The 19314-nt window shown below is 37.5% G+C and overlaps 1 protein-coding gene across 6 annotated transcripts in view; it reads right to left on the reverse strand.

Moving 5' to 3' along the window:
• LOC111147949 (VPS54, GARP complex subunit) overlaps positions 1-19314 on the reverse strand; it is a 103858-nt gene that overhangs the window by 72097 nt on the left and 12447 nt on the right. For 2 of the 6 annotated variants that reach the window (XR_002640658.1, XM_022504225.1), the window contains exons 2-4: positions 14731-14823; positions 13397-13552; positions 11440-11681 (exon numbers count right to left, since the gene is read on the reverse strand). Coding sequence is in view for 5 of the 6 variants with exons in the window: in XM_022504225.1 (XP_022359933.1) it covers positions 11440-11681; positions 13397-13532 (378 nt within the window). In the remaining variant the exon portion in view is untranslated. Of the gene's footprint in view, positions 1-11439; positions 11682-13396; positions 13603-14730; positions 14824-19314 lie in introns of those variants that run through there. The other 4 variants (XM_022504226.1, XM_022504228.1, XM_022504227.1 and 1 more) reach the window with 4 other exon arrangements.

Genomic DNA, 19314 nt, shown 5'->3' on the forward strand with positions numbered 1-19314 from the left:
TTCCCTTTTCCATATTAGGGAAATACTCTACTATAATTTGCTCCAATATACCTTCTGCCCCCATCTCTCTCTTTCTTCTTCTTCTGGGATCCCAATTATTCTAATATTGTTTCATCTTATGGTATTGCTTATCTCTCAAATTCTCCCCACTGATCCAGTAGTTGTTTATCTCTCTTTTCCTCAGCTTCCTTATTCTCCATCATTTGGTCTTCTATATCATTAATGCTCTTATGTCTCATCTATCCTAGCAGTAAGAGACTCCATTTTTTTTAAGATTTTATTTATTTATTTGACAGAGAGAGAGATCACAAGTAGGCAGAGAGGCAGGCAGAGAGAGAGGGGGAAGCAGGCTTCCCGCTGAGCAGAGAGCCCGATGTGGGGCTCGATCCCAGGACCCTGAGATCATGACCTGAGCCGAAGGCAGCGGCCTAATCCACTGAGCCACCCAGGCGCCCCAAGAGACTCCATTTTTTATTGCACCTCATTAATAGTTTTTTTAATTTCGACTTGGTAAGATTTTAGTTCTTTTATTTCTCCATTAAGGGATTCCCTAGCATCTTCTATGCTTTTTTGAAGCCCAGCTAGTATCTTTATAATCATTATTCTGAACTCTAGTTTCAACATCTTACTATTGTCCATACTGATTGGGTCCCGAGCAGTTGGTATTGCCTCTTGTTCTTTTTTTGAGGTGAGTTTGTCCACCTTGTCATTTTGTCTAGAGAAGAACAGATGAATGAGAGAACAAAATACTAAAAGGGTAACAACGACCCCAGAAAAATATACACTAAACAAATCAGAAGGGACCCAAAAACAGGGGGTGAAGAAAGGGGGAAAAAATATGATTAGTCTGGAATAGAACAGGGCTTCACACTTGATTCAGGGCATATTTTGGTCTGTTAGAAGAAATGGTCTCCCAAAATTTTGAAGAAAGAAAAACGTGTGTGTGTGTGTGTGTGTGTGTGTGTGTGTGTGTACATATAAATGGGTAAATACAATGAAGGGATGGCTGTAAAGATGAAAATTAAAAAGATTTTTAAAAAGGAATTCATAAGATAAGCTGGTTGAAAAAAGAAAAAAATTGTTTAAAAAAAGGAGAAAATGTGATCAGGCTGGAGACTAGAACAAAACCATACACTAGATTTAGGGTATATTTTGGTCTGTTAGAAGAAACTGTATGTCAAAATTTTAAAGAAAGAAGAACTTATACATATACAAAAAATAACATTAAATACAAGGAAGGGACAGAATATGACTATAAAAGTGAAAATCAGCTGGGAGGAGTCAAGATGGTGGAGAAGTAGCAGGCTGAGACTACTTCAGGTAGTGGGAGATCAGCTAGATAGCTTATCTAAAGATTGCAACCACCTACAAATCCAACAGGAGATCGAAGAGAAGAAGAACAGCAACTCTAGAAACAGAAAATCAACCACTTTCTGAAAGGTAGGACTGGCGGAGAAGTGAATCCAAAGCAACGGGAAGATAGACCGCAGGGGAAGGGGCCGGCTCCCGGCAAGGGGCGGAGCAACGGAGCACAAAATCGGGACTTTTAAAAGTCTGTTCCGCTGAGGGACATCGCTCCAGAGGCTTAACCGGGGTGAAGCCCACGCAGGGTCAGCGTGGCCTCAGGTCCCGCAGGGTCACAGAAGGATCGGGGGTGTCTGAGTGTCGCAGTGCTTACAGGTATTAGAACGGGGAAGCCGGCTACAGAGACAGAGCCGAGGAGTAAGCTCTAAGCTCGGGATTACCTTGAACCGGTCGCAGGCTCGGTCAGCTCGGAGCGCGGCCAGAGGCCGGGGTGACAGGAGTAATTGGGCGCTGTTCTCTGAGGGCGCACTGAGGAGTGGGGCCCTGGACTCTCGGCTCCTCCGGGCTGGAGACCGGGAGGCCGCCAGCTTCATTCCCGCCCTCCGGAACTCTACGGAAAGCAGGGAACAAAAGCTCCCGAAGGCAAACCCGATCGGATTTCTCAGACCGGCCCCGGGTAAGGGCGGTGCAACTCCGCCTGGGGCAAAGACACTTGAGAATCACTACAACAGGCCTCTCCCCCAGAAGATCAACAAGAAACCCAGCCAGGACCAAGTTCACCTACCAAGGAGCAGTTTCAATACCAAGGAGAGCAGCGGAATTCCAGAGGAGGAGAAAGCAAAGCACGGAACTCATGGCTTTCTCCCCATGATTCTTTAGCCTTGCAGTTAATTTAATTTTTTTTTCTTTTTCAATTTTTTTTTCTTCTTCTGCTAAATTTTTTTCTTTTACCCTTTTCTTTTTTAACATTTTTTTACTAGTTTATCTAATATATATATATTTTTATCCTTTTTATATTTTTTCTTTATTGGTTTTCTTTTTTTAATTGTTTCTTTTTTTTTTTTTTTCCTTTCTGAACCTCTTTTTATCCCCTTTCTCCCCCCTCACGATTTGGGTTCTCTTCTGATTTGGCTAAAGCATATTTTCCTGGGGTTGTTGCCACCCTTTTAGTATTTTACTTGCTCCTTCATATACTCTTATCTGGACAAAATGACAAGGCGGAGAAATTCACCACAAAAAACAAGAACAAGAGGCAGTACCAAAGGCTAGGGACCTAATCAATACAGACATTGGTAATATGTCAGATCTAGAGTTCAGAATGACGATTCTCAAGGTTCTAGCCGGGCTCGAAAAAGGCATGGAAGATATTAGAGAAACCCTCTCGGGAGATATAAAAGCCCTTTCTGGAGAAATAAAAGAACTAAAATCGAACCAAGTTGAAATCAAAAAAGCTATTAATGAGGTGCAATCAAAAATGGAGGATCTCACTGCTAGGATAAATGAGGCAGAAGAAAGAATTAGCGATATAGAAGACCAAATGACAGAGAATAAAGAAGCTGAGCAAAAGAGGGACAAACAGCTACTGGACCACGAGGGCAGAATTCGAGAGATAAGTGACACCATAAGACGAAACAACATTAGAATAATTGGGATTCCAGAAGAAGAGGAAACAGAGAGGGGAGCAGAAGGTATATTGGAGAGAATTATTGGAGAGGATTTCCCCAATATGGCAAAGAGAACAAGCATCAAAATCCAGGAGGTTCAGAGAACCCCCCTCAAAATCAATAAGAATAGGTCCACACCCCGTCACCTAATAGTAAAATTTACAAGTCTTAGTGACAAAGAGAAGATCCTGAAAGCAGCCCGGGAAAAGAAGTCTGTAACATACAATGGTAAAAATATTAGACTGGCAACAGACTTATCCACAGAGACCTGGCAGGCCAGAAAGAGCTGGCATGATATAATCAGAGTACTAAACGAGAAAAACATGCAGCCAAGAATACTATATCCAGCTAGGCTATCATTGAAAATAGAAGGAGAGATTAAAAGCTTCCAGGACAAACAAAAACTGAAAGAATTTGCAAACACCAAACCGGCTCTACAGGAAATATTGAAAGGGGTCCTCTAAGCAAAGAGAGACCCTAAAAGTAGTAGATCAGAAAGAAACAGAGACAATATACAATAACAGTCACCTTACAGGCAATACAATGGCACTAAATTCATATCTCTCAATACTTACCCTGAATGTTAATGGGCTAAATGCCCCAATCAAAAGACTCAGGGTATCAGAATGGATAAAAAAACAAAACCCATCTATATGTTGCCTACAAGAAACTCATCTTAAACCTGAAGACACCTCCAGATTTAAAGTGAGGGGGTGGAAAAGAATTTACCATGCTAATGGACATCAGAAGAAAGCAGGAGTGGCAATCCTTATATCAGATCAATTAGATTTTAAGCCAAAGACTATAATAAGAGATGACGAAGGACACTATATCATACTCAAAGGAACTGTCCAACAAGAAGATCTAACAATTTTAAATATCTATACCCCTAACGTGGGAGCAGCCAACTATATAAACCAATTAATAACAAAATCAAAGAAACACATTGACAATAATACAATAATAGTAGGGGACTTTAACACTCCCCTCACTGAAATGGACAGATCATCCAAGCAAAAGATCAACAAGGAAATCAAGGCCTTAAATGACACACTGGACCAGATGGACATCACAGATATATTCAGAACATTTCATCCCAAAGCAACAGAATACACATTCTTCTCTAGTGCACATGGAACATTCTCCAGAATAGATCACATTCTTGGTCCTAAATCAGGTCTCAACCATTATCAAAAGATTGGAATCATTCCCTGCATATTTTCAGACCACAATGCTCTGAAGCTAGAACTCAATCACAAGAGGAAATTTGGAAAGAACCCAAATACATGGAGACTAAACAGCATCCTTCTAAAGAATGAATGGGTCAACCAGGAAATTAAAGAAGAATTGAAAAAATTCATGGAAACAAATGATAATGAAAACACAACGGTTCAGAATCTGTGGGACACGACAAAGGCAGTCCTGAGAGGAAAATATATAGCGGTACAAGCCTTTCTCAAGAAACAAGAAAGGTCTCAGGTACACAACCTAACCCTACACCTAGAAGAGCTGGAGAAAGAACAAGAAAGCCTAAACCCAGCAGGAGAAGAGAAATCATAAAGATCAGAGCAGAAATCAATGAAATAGAAACCAAAAAAACAATAGAACAAATCAATGAAACTAGGAGCTGGTTCTTTGAAAGAATTAATAAGATCGATAAACCCCTGGCCAAACTTATCAAAAAAAAAAGAGGAAGGACCCAAATAAATAAAATCATGAATGAAAGAGGAGAGATCACAACTAACACCAAAGAAATACAGACAATTATAAGAACATACTATGAGCAACTCTACGCCAACAAATTTGACAATCTGGAAGAAATGGATGCATACCTAGAGACATATAAACTACCACAACTGAACCAGGAAGAAATAGAAAGCCTGAACAGACCCATAACCAGTAAGGAGATTGAAACAGTCATCAAAAACCTCCAAACAAGAGCCCAGGGCCAGATGGCTTCCCGGGAGAATTCTACCAAACATTTAAAGAAGAACTAATTCCTATTCTCCTGAAACTGTTCCAAAAAATGGAAATGGAAGGAAAACTTCCAAACTCATTTTATGAGGCCAGCATCACCTTGATCCCAAAACCAGACAAGGATCCCATCAAAAAAGAGAACTACAGACCAATATCCTTGAGGAACACAGATGCAAAAATTCTCGCCAAAATACTAGCCAATAGGATTCAACAGTACATTAAAAGGATTATTCACCACGACCAAGTGGGATTTATTCCAGGGCTGCAAGGTTGGTTCAACATCCGCAAATCAATCAATGTGATACAACACATTAATAAAAGAAAGAACAAGAACCATATGATACTCTCCATAGATGCTGAAAAAGCATTTGACAAAGTACAGCATCCCTTCCTGATCAAAACTCTTCAAAGTGTAGGGATAGAGGGCACATACCTCAATATCATCAAAGCCATCTATGAAAAACCCACCGCAAATATCATTCTCAATGGAGAAAAACTGAAAGCTTTTCCGCTAAGGTCAGGAACACGGCAGGGATGTCCGTTATCACCACTGCTATTCAACATAGTACTAGAAGTCCTAGCCTCAGCAATCAGACAACAAAAGGAAATTAAAGGCATCCATATTGGCAAAGAAGAAGTCAAACTATCACTCTTCGCAGATGATATGATACTATATGTGGAAAACCCAAAGACTCCACTCCAAAACTGCTAGAACTTGTACAGGAATTCAGTAAAGTGTCAGGATATAAAATCAATGCACAGAAATCAGTTGCATTTCTCTACACCAACAACAAGACAGAAGAAAGAGAAATTAAGGAGCCAATCCCATTTACAATTGAACCCAAAACTATAAGATACCTAGGAATAAACCTAACCAAAGAGACTAAGAATCTATACCCAGAAAACTATAAAGTACTCATGAAAGAAATTGAGGAAGACACAAAGAAATGGAAAAATGTTCCATGCTCCTGGATTGGAAGAATAAATATTGTGAAAATGTCTATGCTACCTAAAGCAATCTACACATTTAATGCAATTCTATCAAAGTACCACCCATTTTTTTCAAAGAAATGGAACAAATAATCCTAAAATTTATATGGAACCAGAAAAGACCTCGAATAGCCAAAGGAATACTGAAAAAGAAAGCCAAAGCTGGTGGCATCACAATTCCGGACTTCAAGCTCTATTACAAAGCTGTCATCATCAAGACAGCATGGTACTGGCACAAAAACAGACACATAGATCAATGGAACAGAATAGAGAGCCCAGAAATAGACCCTCAACTCTATGGTCAACTAATCTTCGACAAAGCAGGAAAGAATGTCCAATGGAAAAAAGACAGCCTCTTCAATAAATGGTGTTGGGAAAATTGGACAGCCACATGCAGAAAAATGAAATTGGATCATCTCCTTACACCACACACGAAAATAGACTCAAAATGGATGAAGGACCTCAATGTGAGAAAGAAATCCATCAAAATCCTTGAGGAGAACACAGGCAGCAACCTCTTCGACCTCAGCCGCAGCAACATCTTCCTAGGAACATCGCCAAAGGCAAGGGAAGCAAGGGCAAAAATGAACTATTGGGATTTTATCAAGATCAAAAGCTTTTGCACAGCAAAGGAAACAGTTAACAAAACCAAAAGACAACTTACAGAATGGAGAAGATATTTGCAAATGACATATCAGATAAAGGGCTAGTGTCCAAAATCTATAAAGAACTTAGCAAACTCAACACCCAAAGAACAAATAATCCAATCAAGAAATGGGCAGAGGGCATGAACAGACATTTCCACAAAGAAGACATCCAGATGGCCAACAGACACATGAAAAAGTACTCCATATCACTCGGCATCAGGGAAATACAAATCAAAACCACAATGAGATATGACTTCACACCAGTCAGAATGGCTAAAATTAACAAGTCAGGAAATGACAGATGCTGGCGAGGATGCGGAGAAAGGAGAACCCTCCTACACTGTTGGTGGGAATGCAAGCTGGTGCAACCACTCTGGAAAACAGCATGGAGGTTCCTCAAAATGTTGAAAATAGAACTACCCTATGACCCAGCAATTGCACTGCTGGGTATTTACCCTAAAGATACAAACGTAGTGATCCGAAGGGGCACGTGCACCCGAATGTTTATAGCAGCAATGTCTACAATAGCCAAACTTTGGAAAGAACCTAGATGTCCATCAACAGATGAATGGATAAAGAAGATGTGGTATATATACACAATGGAATACTATGCAGCCATCAAAAGAAATGAAATCTTGCCATTTGCGACGACGTGGATGGAACTAGAGGGTATCATGCTTAGCGAAATAAGTCAATCGGAGAAAGACAACTATCACATGATCTCCCTGATATGAAGGATAGGAGATGCAACATGGGGAGTTAAGGGGGTAGGAGAAGAGAAAATGAAACAAGATGGGATTGGGAGGGAGACAAACCATAAGTGACTCTTACTCTCACAAAACAAACTGAGGGTTGATGGGGGGAGGGGGGTTGGGAGGGGGGGTGGGATTATGGACATTGGGGAGGGTATGTGCTATGGTGAGTGCTGTGAAGTGTGTAAACCTGGCGATTCACAGACCTGTACCCCTGGGGATAAAAATATATGTTTATAAAAAATAAAATTTTTAAAAAAAAGTGAAAATCAAAAAAGATTTTTAAAAAGGTATTGATAAGATGTTGGTTAAAATAAAAAAGAGGAAAAATCTAAAAAGAAAAAGAAAAAAGAAAACAAAATTTTAAAAATTTAACTTTGAAAGACTAAAGAATCATGAGAAAAAAGCCATGAATCCTATGTGCTGTATTCCCCTAGCGCTAGAGTTTTGCAGTTCTCATTGATCAGTAAACTTGGTCTTGGCTGGATGTTCTTGCTGATCTTCTGGGGGAGGGGCCTATTGCAGTGATTCTCAAACTTCTTTGCTCCAGGCAAAATGGCACCACCCTTGCCAGGGGCCAGGCTAAGCAATCTGCTCAGCTTTGCTCTGGGTAGCTTTTGTTCCCTGAAAGCTTTCCGTACAGCTTTGGAGGAGGAGAATGATATGGCAGCCTCCCAATCTCCGGTCTGGAGGAGCCAAGAGCTCGGGGGCCTCCCTCCTCAGTGAGCCCTCAGAAAAAAGCAGTCAATCACTCCTGTCACCCCGGTCTCCAGCCACACTCTGAGCTTGCCCAGCCTGTCACCAAGCATTTCTATCTCTGGCACACAGCCCAGTGTGGAGTCTCCAAACCCAGCAGATTCCTCCAGCATGCTCCTGCACTGCCCCTCCCACTTGGGGGGGGGGGAGTCTCCCCAGATCTGTCACTTGTGAGGTCCCTGCTCCAAGAATAATGGCCCAACATTGCCTCGGATCACAGTTTATGGCAACCCCAAGCTGAGAGCCCACTCCTGGGCTCCATCTTTGCAACCAGCTTCCCCATTCCAATACCTGGGAGATGTGCCACACTCAGGCACCCCCAGTCTTTCTGTGACCCCAAGAGTCCTGAGACCATACTGTCCCAGCAAGGATTCCACCCCTACTTATCCACTGGAGCAACGTCCCTCTGCAAAGCAGACTTCTAAAAGTTCTTATTTTGTGCTCCATTGCTCTCTCACTTGCCAGTAGCCGGCTGATGGAGGAGCCATTCCCCACCATGGTCTATCTACCCGTATATCACCTTGGATTCACTTCTCTGCACTCCTACCTTCCAGAAAGTGGTCGATTTTCTGTTCATAGAATTGCTATTCTTCTCTTCAATCTCCTGTTGAGTTTGTAGGTGTTCAGATGGTTTGATAACTAGCTAGCTGAATTCCTTGGGACGAGACAAAATTTAGGTCTCCTATTCCTCCAACATCTTGCTCCTCCCTTCCACATTTTATTTAGAAGTGTAACCTTTGGTTTCCAAATATTTGTGGATTCCCTACACACTTTCTGTTAATAATTTCTACTTTCATTTGGTTGTGGTCAAAATATATACTTTGTATGATTTTGTATATACTTTGAAGCCTTTTAAATGTATTAACACTTGTTTTATGGCCCAGATTGTGGTCCATCTTGATAAATGTTCCATGAACAATTCAGGAGAAAATGTATTCTTCTGTGTTGGGTGGAATGTTCTTTCAATGTGTTCTTTCAAGTTAAGTCAGGTTAACTGACAGTGCTGTGTTAAGTCTACCATATACTCACTGGTTTTCTATCTGCTTGTTCTATTATTTATTGAGAGACAAGTATTAAAATCTCCAACCATAATTGTGAATTCACCTATTTTCGCAGAAAGTTCTCAGTTTTTGCTTCATGCATTTTGATGCTGTTTTTGCAAACATAAATGTTTAGAAATACAATATCTCCTTGATTAACTTAATACTTTTGTCATTACAAAATAACCTTCTTGGGGCGCCTGGGTGGCTCAGTGGGTCAAGCCTCTGCCTTCAGCTCAGGTCATGATCTCAGGGTCCTGGGATCGAGCCCCACATCAGGCTCTCTGCTCAGCAGGGAGCCTGCTTCCCCCTCTCTCTCTGCCTGCCTCTCTGCCTATTTGTGATCTCTGTCTGTTAAATAAATAAATAAATAAATAATCTTAAAAAACAAAACAAAACAAAACAAAACACCTTCTTCATCTCTAGTAACAGTTTTTGCCTGAAATCTACTTTAGGTGATATTAATATAGTCATACAGCTTTCTTTTGTTGTTAGCCTGGTATATCTTTTTCTATCCTTTTACTTTTAAGTGTTTTATGTCTCTGTATTCAAAGTGCATTTCTTATAGGTAGCATACAGCTGTGTCTTGCTTTTTCATCCAATCTCACAATCTCTGCCTTGTAATTGGGATGCTTAAACATTTACATTTAATGTACTGATAGGGTTAGGTATAAGTCTATCATTCTGATGTTTATTCTTTCAGACCCATCTAATCTTTCCTTCTTTTTTACCGTTTTTCTACCTTTGTGTAGAGTGAGAATTTTTTTTTATTTCCTGTAATCTCTTCTATTGGCTTTTTAGCTATAATTCTTTGTTATTTTAGTGGTTGCTTTAGGGTTTATTTCTTGCTAGAAATATAAGCTTTGTAATGGAGGCAACTGGTATATTTTGTCCTCTGCTGTATCCCTAGTGTTTAGACAGTGCCTGGCACATGGAAGGCATTCAATACATATTTGATCAATAAATGGACAAATGGAAAACCTAAATTGCATGTTATGAGGAATAAAGATTAGAAACTAACAAAAAGAATAAAGATTAGAACTAGAAACTAAGGTTAGAATAAAGATTAGAAACTAACAAAAAGGAGTAAGATTAGAAACTAACAAAAAGAAAGTATATTAAAGCTCATCTACTTAACAACATCCTGACAGTTAGATGTGATTACTGAAAACGGAACACAAAAACTCTAGACAGCATATGACAATATACATGATATAAAAGTAAACAATATTTATAAGTTCTGTACAAAAATATTAGATAGTACTAAAAATGAACCAAATATTGCATAGTATCAATACCAATAATATAACCGTATTTAGCCTACTTCCAAATCATAAAAAGAACAAAGTAATCAAGTGAAACAAAGTTAGCTAAATGCAAATTAGGTCTGCTAATGAAAAAAGTATAAAAAGGGATATTATAAAAACATAAATAATTATCCCCTATATAAACTTCTAGATGTAATCTAAAGCATGGTCACTATAGTTAATAATACTGCATTGAATATTTGAAGGTTGCAAGGAGAATAGATTTTTAAAATACTCATCACATGAAGAAAAAAATTTTTTGTAAGTATGTATGGCAAGGATGTTAACTAGCATTATGGTGATCATTTTGCAATATATATAAATATCAAATCATTCTGTTATACACCTGAAATTATTATATGCCAATTATACCTCTGTGAAGAAAAAATTTTAATATCCTTTTAAAAAATGAGGTTTTTTAAAATGAGTTTTTTTAAGACTACAATGGTAACCAAAATTATATTGATAATACTCAATAAAAAGTAGTAACAAGCCTTCTTAAACTAAGCAATACATTCACTTCTTGCTCAGAACTGAGTTTAGAGCAATATACTATGTCTAAAGATATTAAGACTATCTGCTAGAGCTAGCATGCTCTACTAAATTTTCTATGGTAAATGAGAGACATAGAAACAGTTCTACTCCACTCACTTCTTAAACCTCACAAATCATCTGGGTTTTATTGGCCTAACTGAACAGTTTTGTCCTTGGTAGGTAGGGTGGATTTCATGATGAATCTCTGCACTGTTAGTAAAGTGTAATTCTGAAAAATCACTACAGTAAGAGAAATATATTTATATATATATATATATATATATATATATATATATATATAAATATATATGCATATATATATATATATGCAACAAATTAAATACAACCCAGGACAGCAGAATGTATATAGACAGAAAAGAATACTATAACCTCATCAAAGATTATTGGTCAAAAATCTACAATAAATCAAATTAAAGATCTTTCTATTACTTTTGATTAGGTATTACCTGAGAGATTTCCTGTTGATAAACTGTAAAATGTTCCTTGCTGATCTGTGGGAGGTAGAATGAAGGTATGACTTCAGTGTCCACAAAGTCCAATCCCCATGTTTTTGTGAAGAAGTCAGATTCTCTTTTTGCTAATCTAGGATCATTTAATGCTGCTGGGAGGTTTACTTTGGAATGATATATAGTCCATCTATGTTGATCTGTAACTAGAGATGGGGCAACACATAAACTATGTGAATCACCTGCAAAAAGTAAACAAGAAAACTTGATAAACTAAGTTCTACATTTTAAACTACATCCTAGAAAAATAAAAATGCTTAGTTTCTACTCAATACAAAGAGTAGAAACTCTTCTGTAAAAAACGTTTTAATGAAAATCAATCTGATTAATAACCTTCAGCTTTCAGCATCAATTGCCAAGAGAAGGAAAAACATGCAAAATAAAGAACATGCAAAATTTGAGAGTTATAGTTGCAGGGTGGGGTGGATGGTAATGGAAGTCTCTCATTAATTCCTTTCTTTAATGTAAAATTTCTCTTTCCTTTTTCAACATCAAAATTCTTTTTCCTTTCTATTGTGCATCTTCTATCCTTTAATACTCCAGATTTTTCAAAAACACACCTTTTTTTCTATTGTATTAAGGCAGACACACCAGGTTCTAATACCCTTGTTTGGCTTATAGATGACAGAAATGCTGCTGTGGCATTAACCATAGAGAAAATAAAAACATATAGTCAATTCTTGTTATTCATAGTAGTTTTGCTCTATAAAGTCACTGTAACAAGTAGCAAATACTGAACCATTATTGCTTCTAGGGGAAATACAGGGTTAGGTACCTTCAAGCCCCTGGTCAAAACATTTTCAGCAACTGACCAATTCATTATCTTATTTTGTGTGAGTTTCTGTTTGAAGACACCTTATTTAGTATACACTGTTCATTCATTAATACTGAACTCATGGCTCACACCACTATAACTCATACCTAAATGAAATTTCTTCATAAGGCACATACATTGCAGTCTTCTGGTTCTTAGAAACACTAGAAAGTCATTCGGCACTATGTTGGGGAGACATTTTAAACAGCAAAATCATCAATAAAAATCTCAAAAATGCAAAAAATGTGGCACTAAATAGACCACAGAAAGGACACTTGTTTAGAGCATGAGAGCCAAAACAAGAAGGCAGAGTGTTATTTTGTTCAATCTTTTGCTAGGGACATATGCATCAGATAATTCAAAATTTTCATTCCTCTGCATATGGCTAAAAATGACCACAAAAGTACCTACAAGTATTGATATTGGGGTTATGAATAAGTTTTAGGGAGTAGGCAAATTTGCAAACATGGAATTCACAAATAATGAGGCTTCGCTATACTACACCTAACTAAAAAGCTTTGTATCTGTAGTTTCATTTTCAAAACTTTTTTTTTCAGTTTAGCAAGTTACTTCTATGGAAATGCATGAAAAGAACTATATTCCAATTTCCCAATCAACTTACTTCCAAACTATCTCTTTAGTTTAACACTATAAAATGTATTCCTTCAGATACAGCTGACCCTTGAACAACAGAAGGACTACCCCCTCCCCATGAAGTCAAAAATCCACATATAACTTCAACTCTCCCCAAATGTTACTGATAGTCTACTGTTGAACAGAAGCTCTTCCAATAACATAAATAGTCAATTAACACATATTCTGTATGTTATTATATACTGCATTCTTACAAGAAAGTAAGCTAGGGGAAAGAAAATGTTACTAACAAACCCATAAGGAAGAGAAAATACATTTATAGTACTGTATTTATCAAAAAAAAAAAAAAGGCTGCAAATAAGTGGACCCATGCAGTTCAAAATCATGTTGTTCAAGTGTCAAATGTATATGGAATCTAACTGCTCATTTAAAAATAATACAAATCCTCAACAAAATTCCTCAACAACAACAGCAAAAAAAAGACATTACCTGTGGGTTCCTTGGGACATACATCTGGCAGTGACTGCACAGGTCGAATGTGTTTTGTTGGATCTACCTCTTTTTTAAAGAAAACATCACTGCTGCTTCCTTGAGGCACTGGTGAAGAACTATGGCTTGAAGCCATTGCATAAAATCACCACTCAACTGAAAATAAGTAACAAGTAATAATTAAGACACTTAACACAAATCAAAATTTCTCTAAGTATTATGTATACCTCAAATTTTCTTTGAAAAAGACACCTTATCCAAAATCTCTCAAGGAATAAGTACATAATTTGAATACTCATTATTAACTGTAAGAGTGACTCATAATATTCAGTTTACTAAGAAAGTTTTATGTTCTTGTTTGAAAAGTATTCTCTCCGAAGTGAAATATCCTTAGTCTTTTATCCAAAGTGGAAAATAGATACCAAAGCTGTAACCAATATATATTAAAGTTGAAAACATCCATTCATTCAACAAGTATACAGTAATTATGCACTATACCAAAATGGATAAGTGAATGGGTTTTTGAAGTCTGATTTACTGGGTTCTTCACTTACCAGCAGTATAATCTTAAGGAAATTTACTTAACCTTTATGTGCCTTACCTCAACTGTAAAAATGGAGACGAGAACCCATTTCATAAACATTTTGTAAGATTAAAAGGAATGGATATATGTGAAGCACTTAAAACAATGCTCATCTCAAAGTTAGTGTTCATAAATGTTAGTTAACATTATGATTATTATTACTATGTGGACTATCACTATATTAAATGATTATAAAAGAAGTATGATTCTTCAAAGTGCCTACAATTACATTAAGTAATTAAAACAATCAAAACACTAAGGAAAACAAAAGTTAACCTATGTCTACATTTTTTAGTAAGTCTTAAAAGAATTTGTGGGGCAAAACAACATAATATGAGCTATAGTGTCATGTAAAACTTTACAAATGAAGCAGTACATAATCTGGATACTGACGAACATGTATTATTTTCTTATTGGAGGGTAGATAATAATATATTGCAGAGTATATATATCAAATAGCAGGTATTCTATGAACATTTTTCATTGAAGGAATAAATAAATAAACAGAAGTTTATAGCTGAAAGGGAACTTAGATATCACCTAGTCTAAGCGCAAGGCCCTGACAGACTAGGTAGCTTATAAAAATACATGTGTTTTAAGAAATTTTTAAAAAGGTGGGGGGGGGGGCGCTGGTAAGGAAATCTGGTGAATACAATAAGAGTAAGAAATAAAGAGTAAGAATGGTCACAAAAAGTTCATCTACTCTAACTCCCCTCTAGCTTAGCAAGTTTAGCAGAAAGCTAAAACTTACATTTCCCAGACTTCTTTGAATATCTGTCACAGTCCTCCTAATGCAAAGGAAACACATCCAATTACACCACTCACTGAGACCATAAGAAACAAGCTGTTAAGAAAATGCACAAAGATAAATAACTTCCTCAAGGTCCCTGAACAGAAAGCAAACAATACCATACAAAGAGGTTAAGGGACATGGATAAACAATATGGAAACTGACATGGTTAGAGTAAAATGTTTGCATTGGGAAGTACTGACAATTCATATTTTATTTAAACACACACACACACACACACACACACACAGTATGGCCAGACAAATTACTCAGGGCCTTGGTTCGCCTGTTGTATTTACATCCCTTCACATTAAGTGTATGGTTGTTTCTGCACAAAAGCATCATATATTTGAAAGAGAAAAATATCTAAAGGATAGGAAATATTGTTTAATACATAATCCTGTATATTAACTGTTTAATAAAGACAATTCTAAATTTGACATTAAGTCTGTTTAACTTTTTTATTAATTTCACATCAAATAAAATGGCTAAGCTAAAAACATTTTGACATTTTAAAGAGGGAAACTACAAATATTTGGAAAATCTACTTATGTTGAACGCCCATTGCTTGCGGTCAGAGAAATTAAATACTGATTCCAACAATAGTACACTACTATTTCAATTTATTCTATTTACCATCATGTTGTTTTAACAGCAAGAAGAAATCCTAAGTGCCATCTCAGGAAGCCAAAAACACTTGAGGAGATGGGGACTTACTGAAAAACATTTCTAGACTCCTACAAATTCCTTCAGCATGGGGGTGTGGGGGTCACCTTGTTTATTTCTTAAAGAATCTGAATTGGGAAACCTATGCAGATTTTCTGTTTTTTCCTATGCCTCTCCTAATTCTTATGAAATGAGGGGAAATCTCTAGCTATAAAGAGATTATGTAAAATTAGAGACTGCCTATGTAGGTGAGTCCCAATTTTAAACCATTTGACTCTCCATTTCCTTCAACCATCCTAAATTCATTAAGATTTCCCCACAGTAAGAACCAAACTTCATATTAATGACCATGTAAGTACAGTGAAGATACTTTGTGTGTGCAATCATTGGTAATAAAATGTTATGGATTTATTCATAAGGCATGGATGCATAAACAAATACAGCAAATCTCCATGGCCTCTAAATCAAACAATTTCAGCAAAAAAATAATCTTTCATTGAAAAGCTAAAGAACAGAAATGATGAAGCATCCTAGCAAGAAAGTTTGTCTACTCAGGAAAAAAAAAAATAGCAAAAAACCAAAAACACGAATAAGAGAAAAGGCAAGCTCTAAGCACTAAATGCAGATAACCTCTGACTTTTAATACTTCCACTTGTAACTACATCTAGAAACAAATTTGACATGTAATCAGTAGTCACCTACAATGAGAATCTATAAATCACTTTACCATTCTTCACGTGATAATCTTTTCATAATTCTAACAATACCATACTCAACCAATATCTTCTCTTGAAGCATTCTTTGGCGTCTCATACCAAATACACCTTTATGTATTTTCTTAAAGATTTTATTTATTTATGAGAGAGAGAGGGAAAGAGAGTAAGAGAGCACACACCAGCACAAGCTGGGGGTCAGAGGGATGGATGGGCAGAGGGAGAGGGAGAAGCAGGCTCCCCAGTGACCAGTGAGCCCAAAGACAGAGGGCTCCATCCCAGACCCTGGGATCACGACCTGAGCCGAAGACAAATGCTCAACCTAACTGAGCCACCCAAGCTCCCCTATCTATTTTTATTTTGCGGGGGCATCTGGGTGGTTCAGTGGTTTAAAGCCTCTGCTTTCAGCTCGGGTCATGATCCCAGGGTTCTGGGATGGAGCCCCGCATCGGGCTCTCTGCTCAGCAGGGAGCCTACTTTCCTTCCTCTCTCTCTGCCTGCCTCTCTGCCTACTTGTGATTTCTGTCAAATAAATTAAAAAATATATATATTTTTATTTTGCGATAATCAACTGAAATTTTGGTCTTTATATAGGTCTCTATTAGACCATGAACTTCCTGATGGTTCCATTTTCCTCTGTATTCTATATGCCTAATGCAGTTCCTGGCACACAAATAGTATGTAATAAATACTTTAAAGATGAATGAAATGGGTGGTGTGTAGAACAGATCAGAAGAGAGATGGTAGTGAGAAAGCTACCAATAATCCTTAAGTGAGTAGATAAGAGCATGCACCAGCACAGGATGATAACGAAAGAAAGAAACATTCATTACAGAAGAATTTGCAACGATGAGTAAAATCAGAAACATGTGACTGTCTTTCTTGTAGTTCAAAGTATCTTTTATGTTAAAAGTTAGGTTAAAAGCCTCTATTAAAAGTTCCTAAAACAATGTCATCCCAGAAGCAAGGAGCATACCAAGTGCTCAGACTTTGGTTTCTGAACATAAGGATCCCCTGCTTTTTCAAAGTTTGCATTATGCCACTTTGCTTTTATTAAAAACCTTTGTTAGTACCTGTTTCCATTAACCAAAAGAAATCCAAAGAGGATTTTAACTTATCTTTAAAAAGGCAAGAAGCAAAAACTGCATTCAGTGTTTGATTTGCAACAAGCCATTACAGAGGTAGCACACACACGCTAAGCAGCAAGGGTAGCAATGCTTAGCTCCTTCCCTGGATTCAATCACACTCAGCATCTCAGCAACAAACCACTGTACCTTTGAACTGGGCCTCTGAGTATCTGTGCTTTTTCTTGATTTATTCTATACAACCATTATTAATACATGTCCTAAGATACTGTAAAAGCCTAAAACAAACATTTTTCCACATAAATTAATGGTAACTGTTTCTTCAACTTTACACCATTTTAGCTTTACACTTTACATTCCTAAGACTTCTTAGGAATGCTCTGTTTTCAGGGAACAAGTAAAAACTATGCCATTCCCCACAAAGAAACCATGGCTCATTGAAAAAATATCTGAGTCCAGAGCCAGAGCCCTGGGAACTCTTGTGTCAGAAAGCAAGTAAGTGCTCACAGACAGACCAGAAGGATTTGTAAAGAAGGACAAAGGATCAACTTAAAGGGGCTCTCATTGGCCACATGGGGGACAATTTGAGGACTCAAAAAAAAAGAAAAGAAAAGAAACCTACTTGAGCATAACCTACTAGATAAATAAAAATTAGCAAATGTAGAGTGGCACATAGGGGAAGAGAAAGAGATGAGGAAAAGGGGGCAGAGGAGTGGGATAAAGAAAGGAAATCTCTTCTCTACAGAAGAAAGCCAGTAATAATTGTAGAAGGAATGACTGAATTAGAAAATCACATTTTGTAACCCCAACATAAAACCAATTCAGGCAAAAGTCACTGATGTATGCTAAAGTTATTAGATTGATCAGAAGAAGAAAACTCACCTGGTACCAAAGTGTTAACCCCACAGATGTTAACCCCTTAGCAAAGCAAACGGGAAAGTATATCTTTAAAATCTGACTGTCAAGGTGCCTGGGTGGCTCAGTGGGTTAAAGCCTCTGCCTTCGGCTCAGGTTATGATCTTGGGGTCCTGGGATCGAGTCCCGCATCGGGCTCTCTGCTCAGCAGGGAGCCTGCTTCCCCCTCTCTCTATGCCTGCCTCTCTGCTTATTTGTGATCTCTCCCTCTGTCAAATAAATAAATAAAATCTTTTTTAAAAAAATAAAATCTGGGGGCGCCTGGGTGGCTCAGTGGGTTAAGCCACTGCCTTCGGCTCAGGTCATGATCTCAGGGTCCTGGGATCGAGCCCCGCATTGGGCTCTCTGCTCAGCGGGGAGCCTGCTTCCTCCTCTCTCTCTGCCTGCCTCTCTGCCTGCTTGTGATCTCTCTCTGTCAAATAAATAAATAAAATCTTTAGAAAAAAAATAAAATAAAATAAAATCTGACTGTCACTACCTTAATTAAGTCAACAAACTTGGTATCATTGATAACAGTATGACAACTTAATATTATGTGATTCATGAAATGATGATGTAAAGTAAACGTCATCACCTATGAAGCATTTGCACCAAAAATACCTAATCCAACCTAATTAAGCCTCTAGAGACTGGGGTTAAGATTGTCCTGTGGACTCCTTGGCAATCTGGTAAAGTCTATGGACACTTTCCCAGAATAATGTTTATATTGCATAAAATACATTAGAGATTACAAATGACAACTATACTGAGATAAACTTTTTAAAATGCAATATAGTAATTTTTTTGCTTCTAAATTAATGCAAACCTATCTTAATTTCTAAGCAATAAATGAGCAAAAATATTTCAAGGTACCTGCAACAAATTAATGTGACATGAAAATTTTTGAAATTTCTACTGGTGACTAAGTTACAAGTAGTGCTAATACCCCTGTGAAGGATTATGTACATTATAAGTAAAGGAAATGCTAAAATCCAGTTAAAGCATGGTTTCTCCACCATGGCACCATGGACATTTTGAGTTGAATAATTCTTTGCTATTGGGTGTTTTCTTCCTACACACTGTAGGATCTTCAGATGTATCCCTGGCCTCTATCCACTTGATGTCAACAACACCCTTCACTCCTGTCCCCCCACACATAATTATGACAACCAAAAATGTGTCCAGAC

Source organism: Enhydra lutris, unplaced genomic scaffold (assembly GCF_002288905.1).
Source record: "Enhydra lutris kenyoni isolate GAN:26980312 unplaced genomic scaffold, ASM228890v2 scaffoldscaffold18, whole genome shotgun sequence".
Classification (NCBI taxonomy): Eukaryota; Metazoa; Chordata; class Mammalia; order Carnivora; family Mustelidae; genus Enhydra; species Enhydra lutris.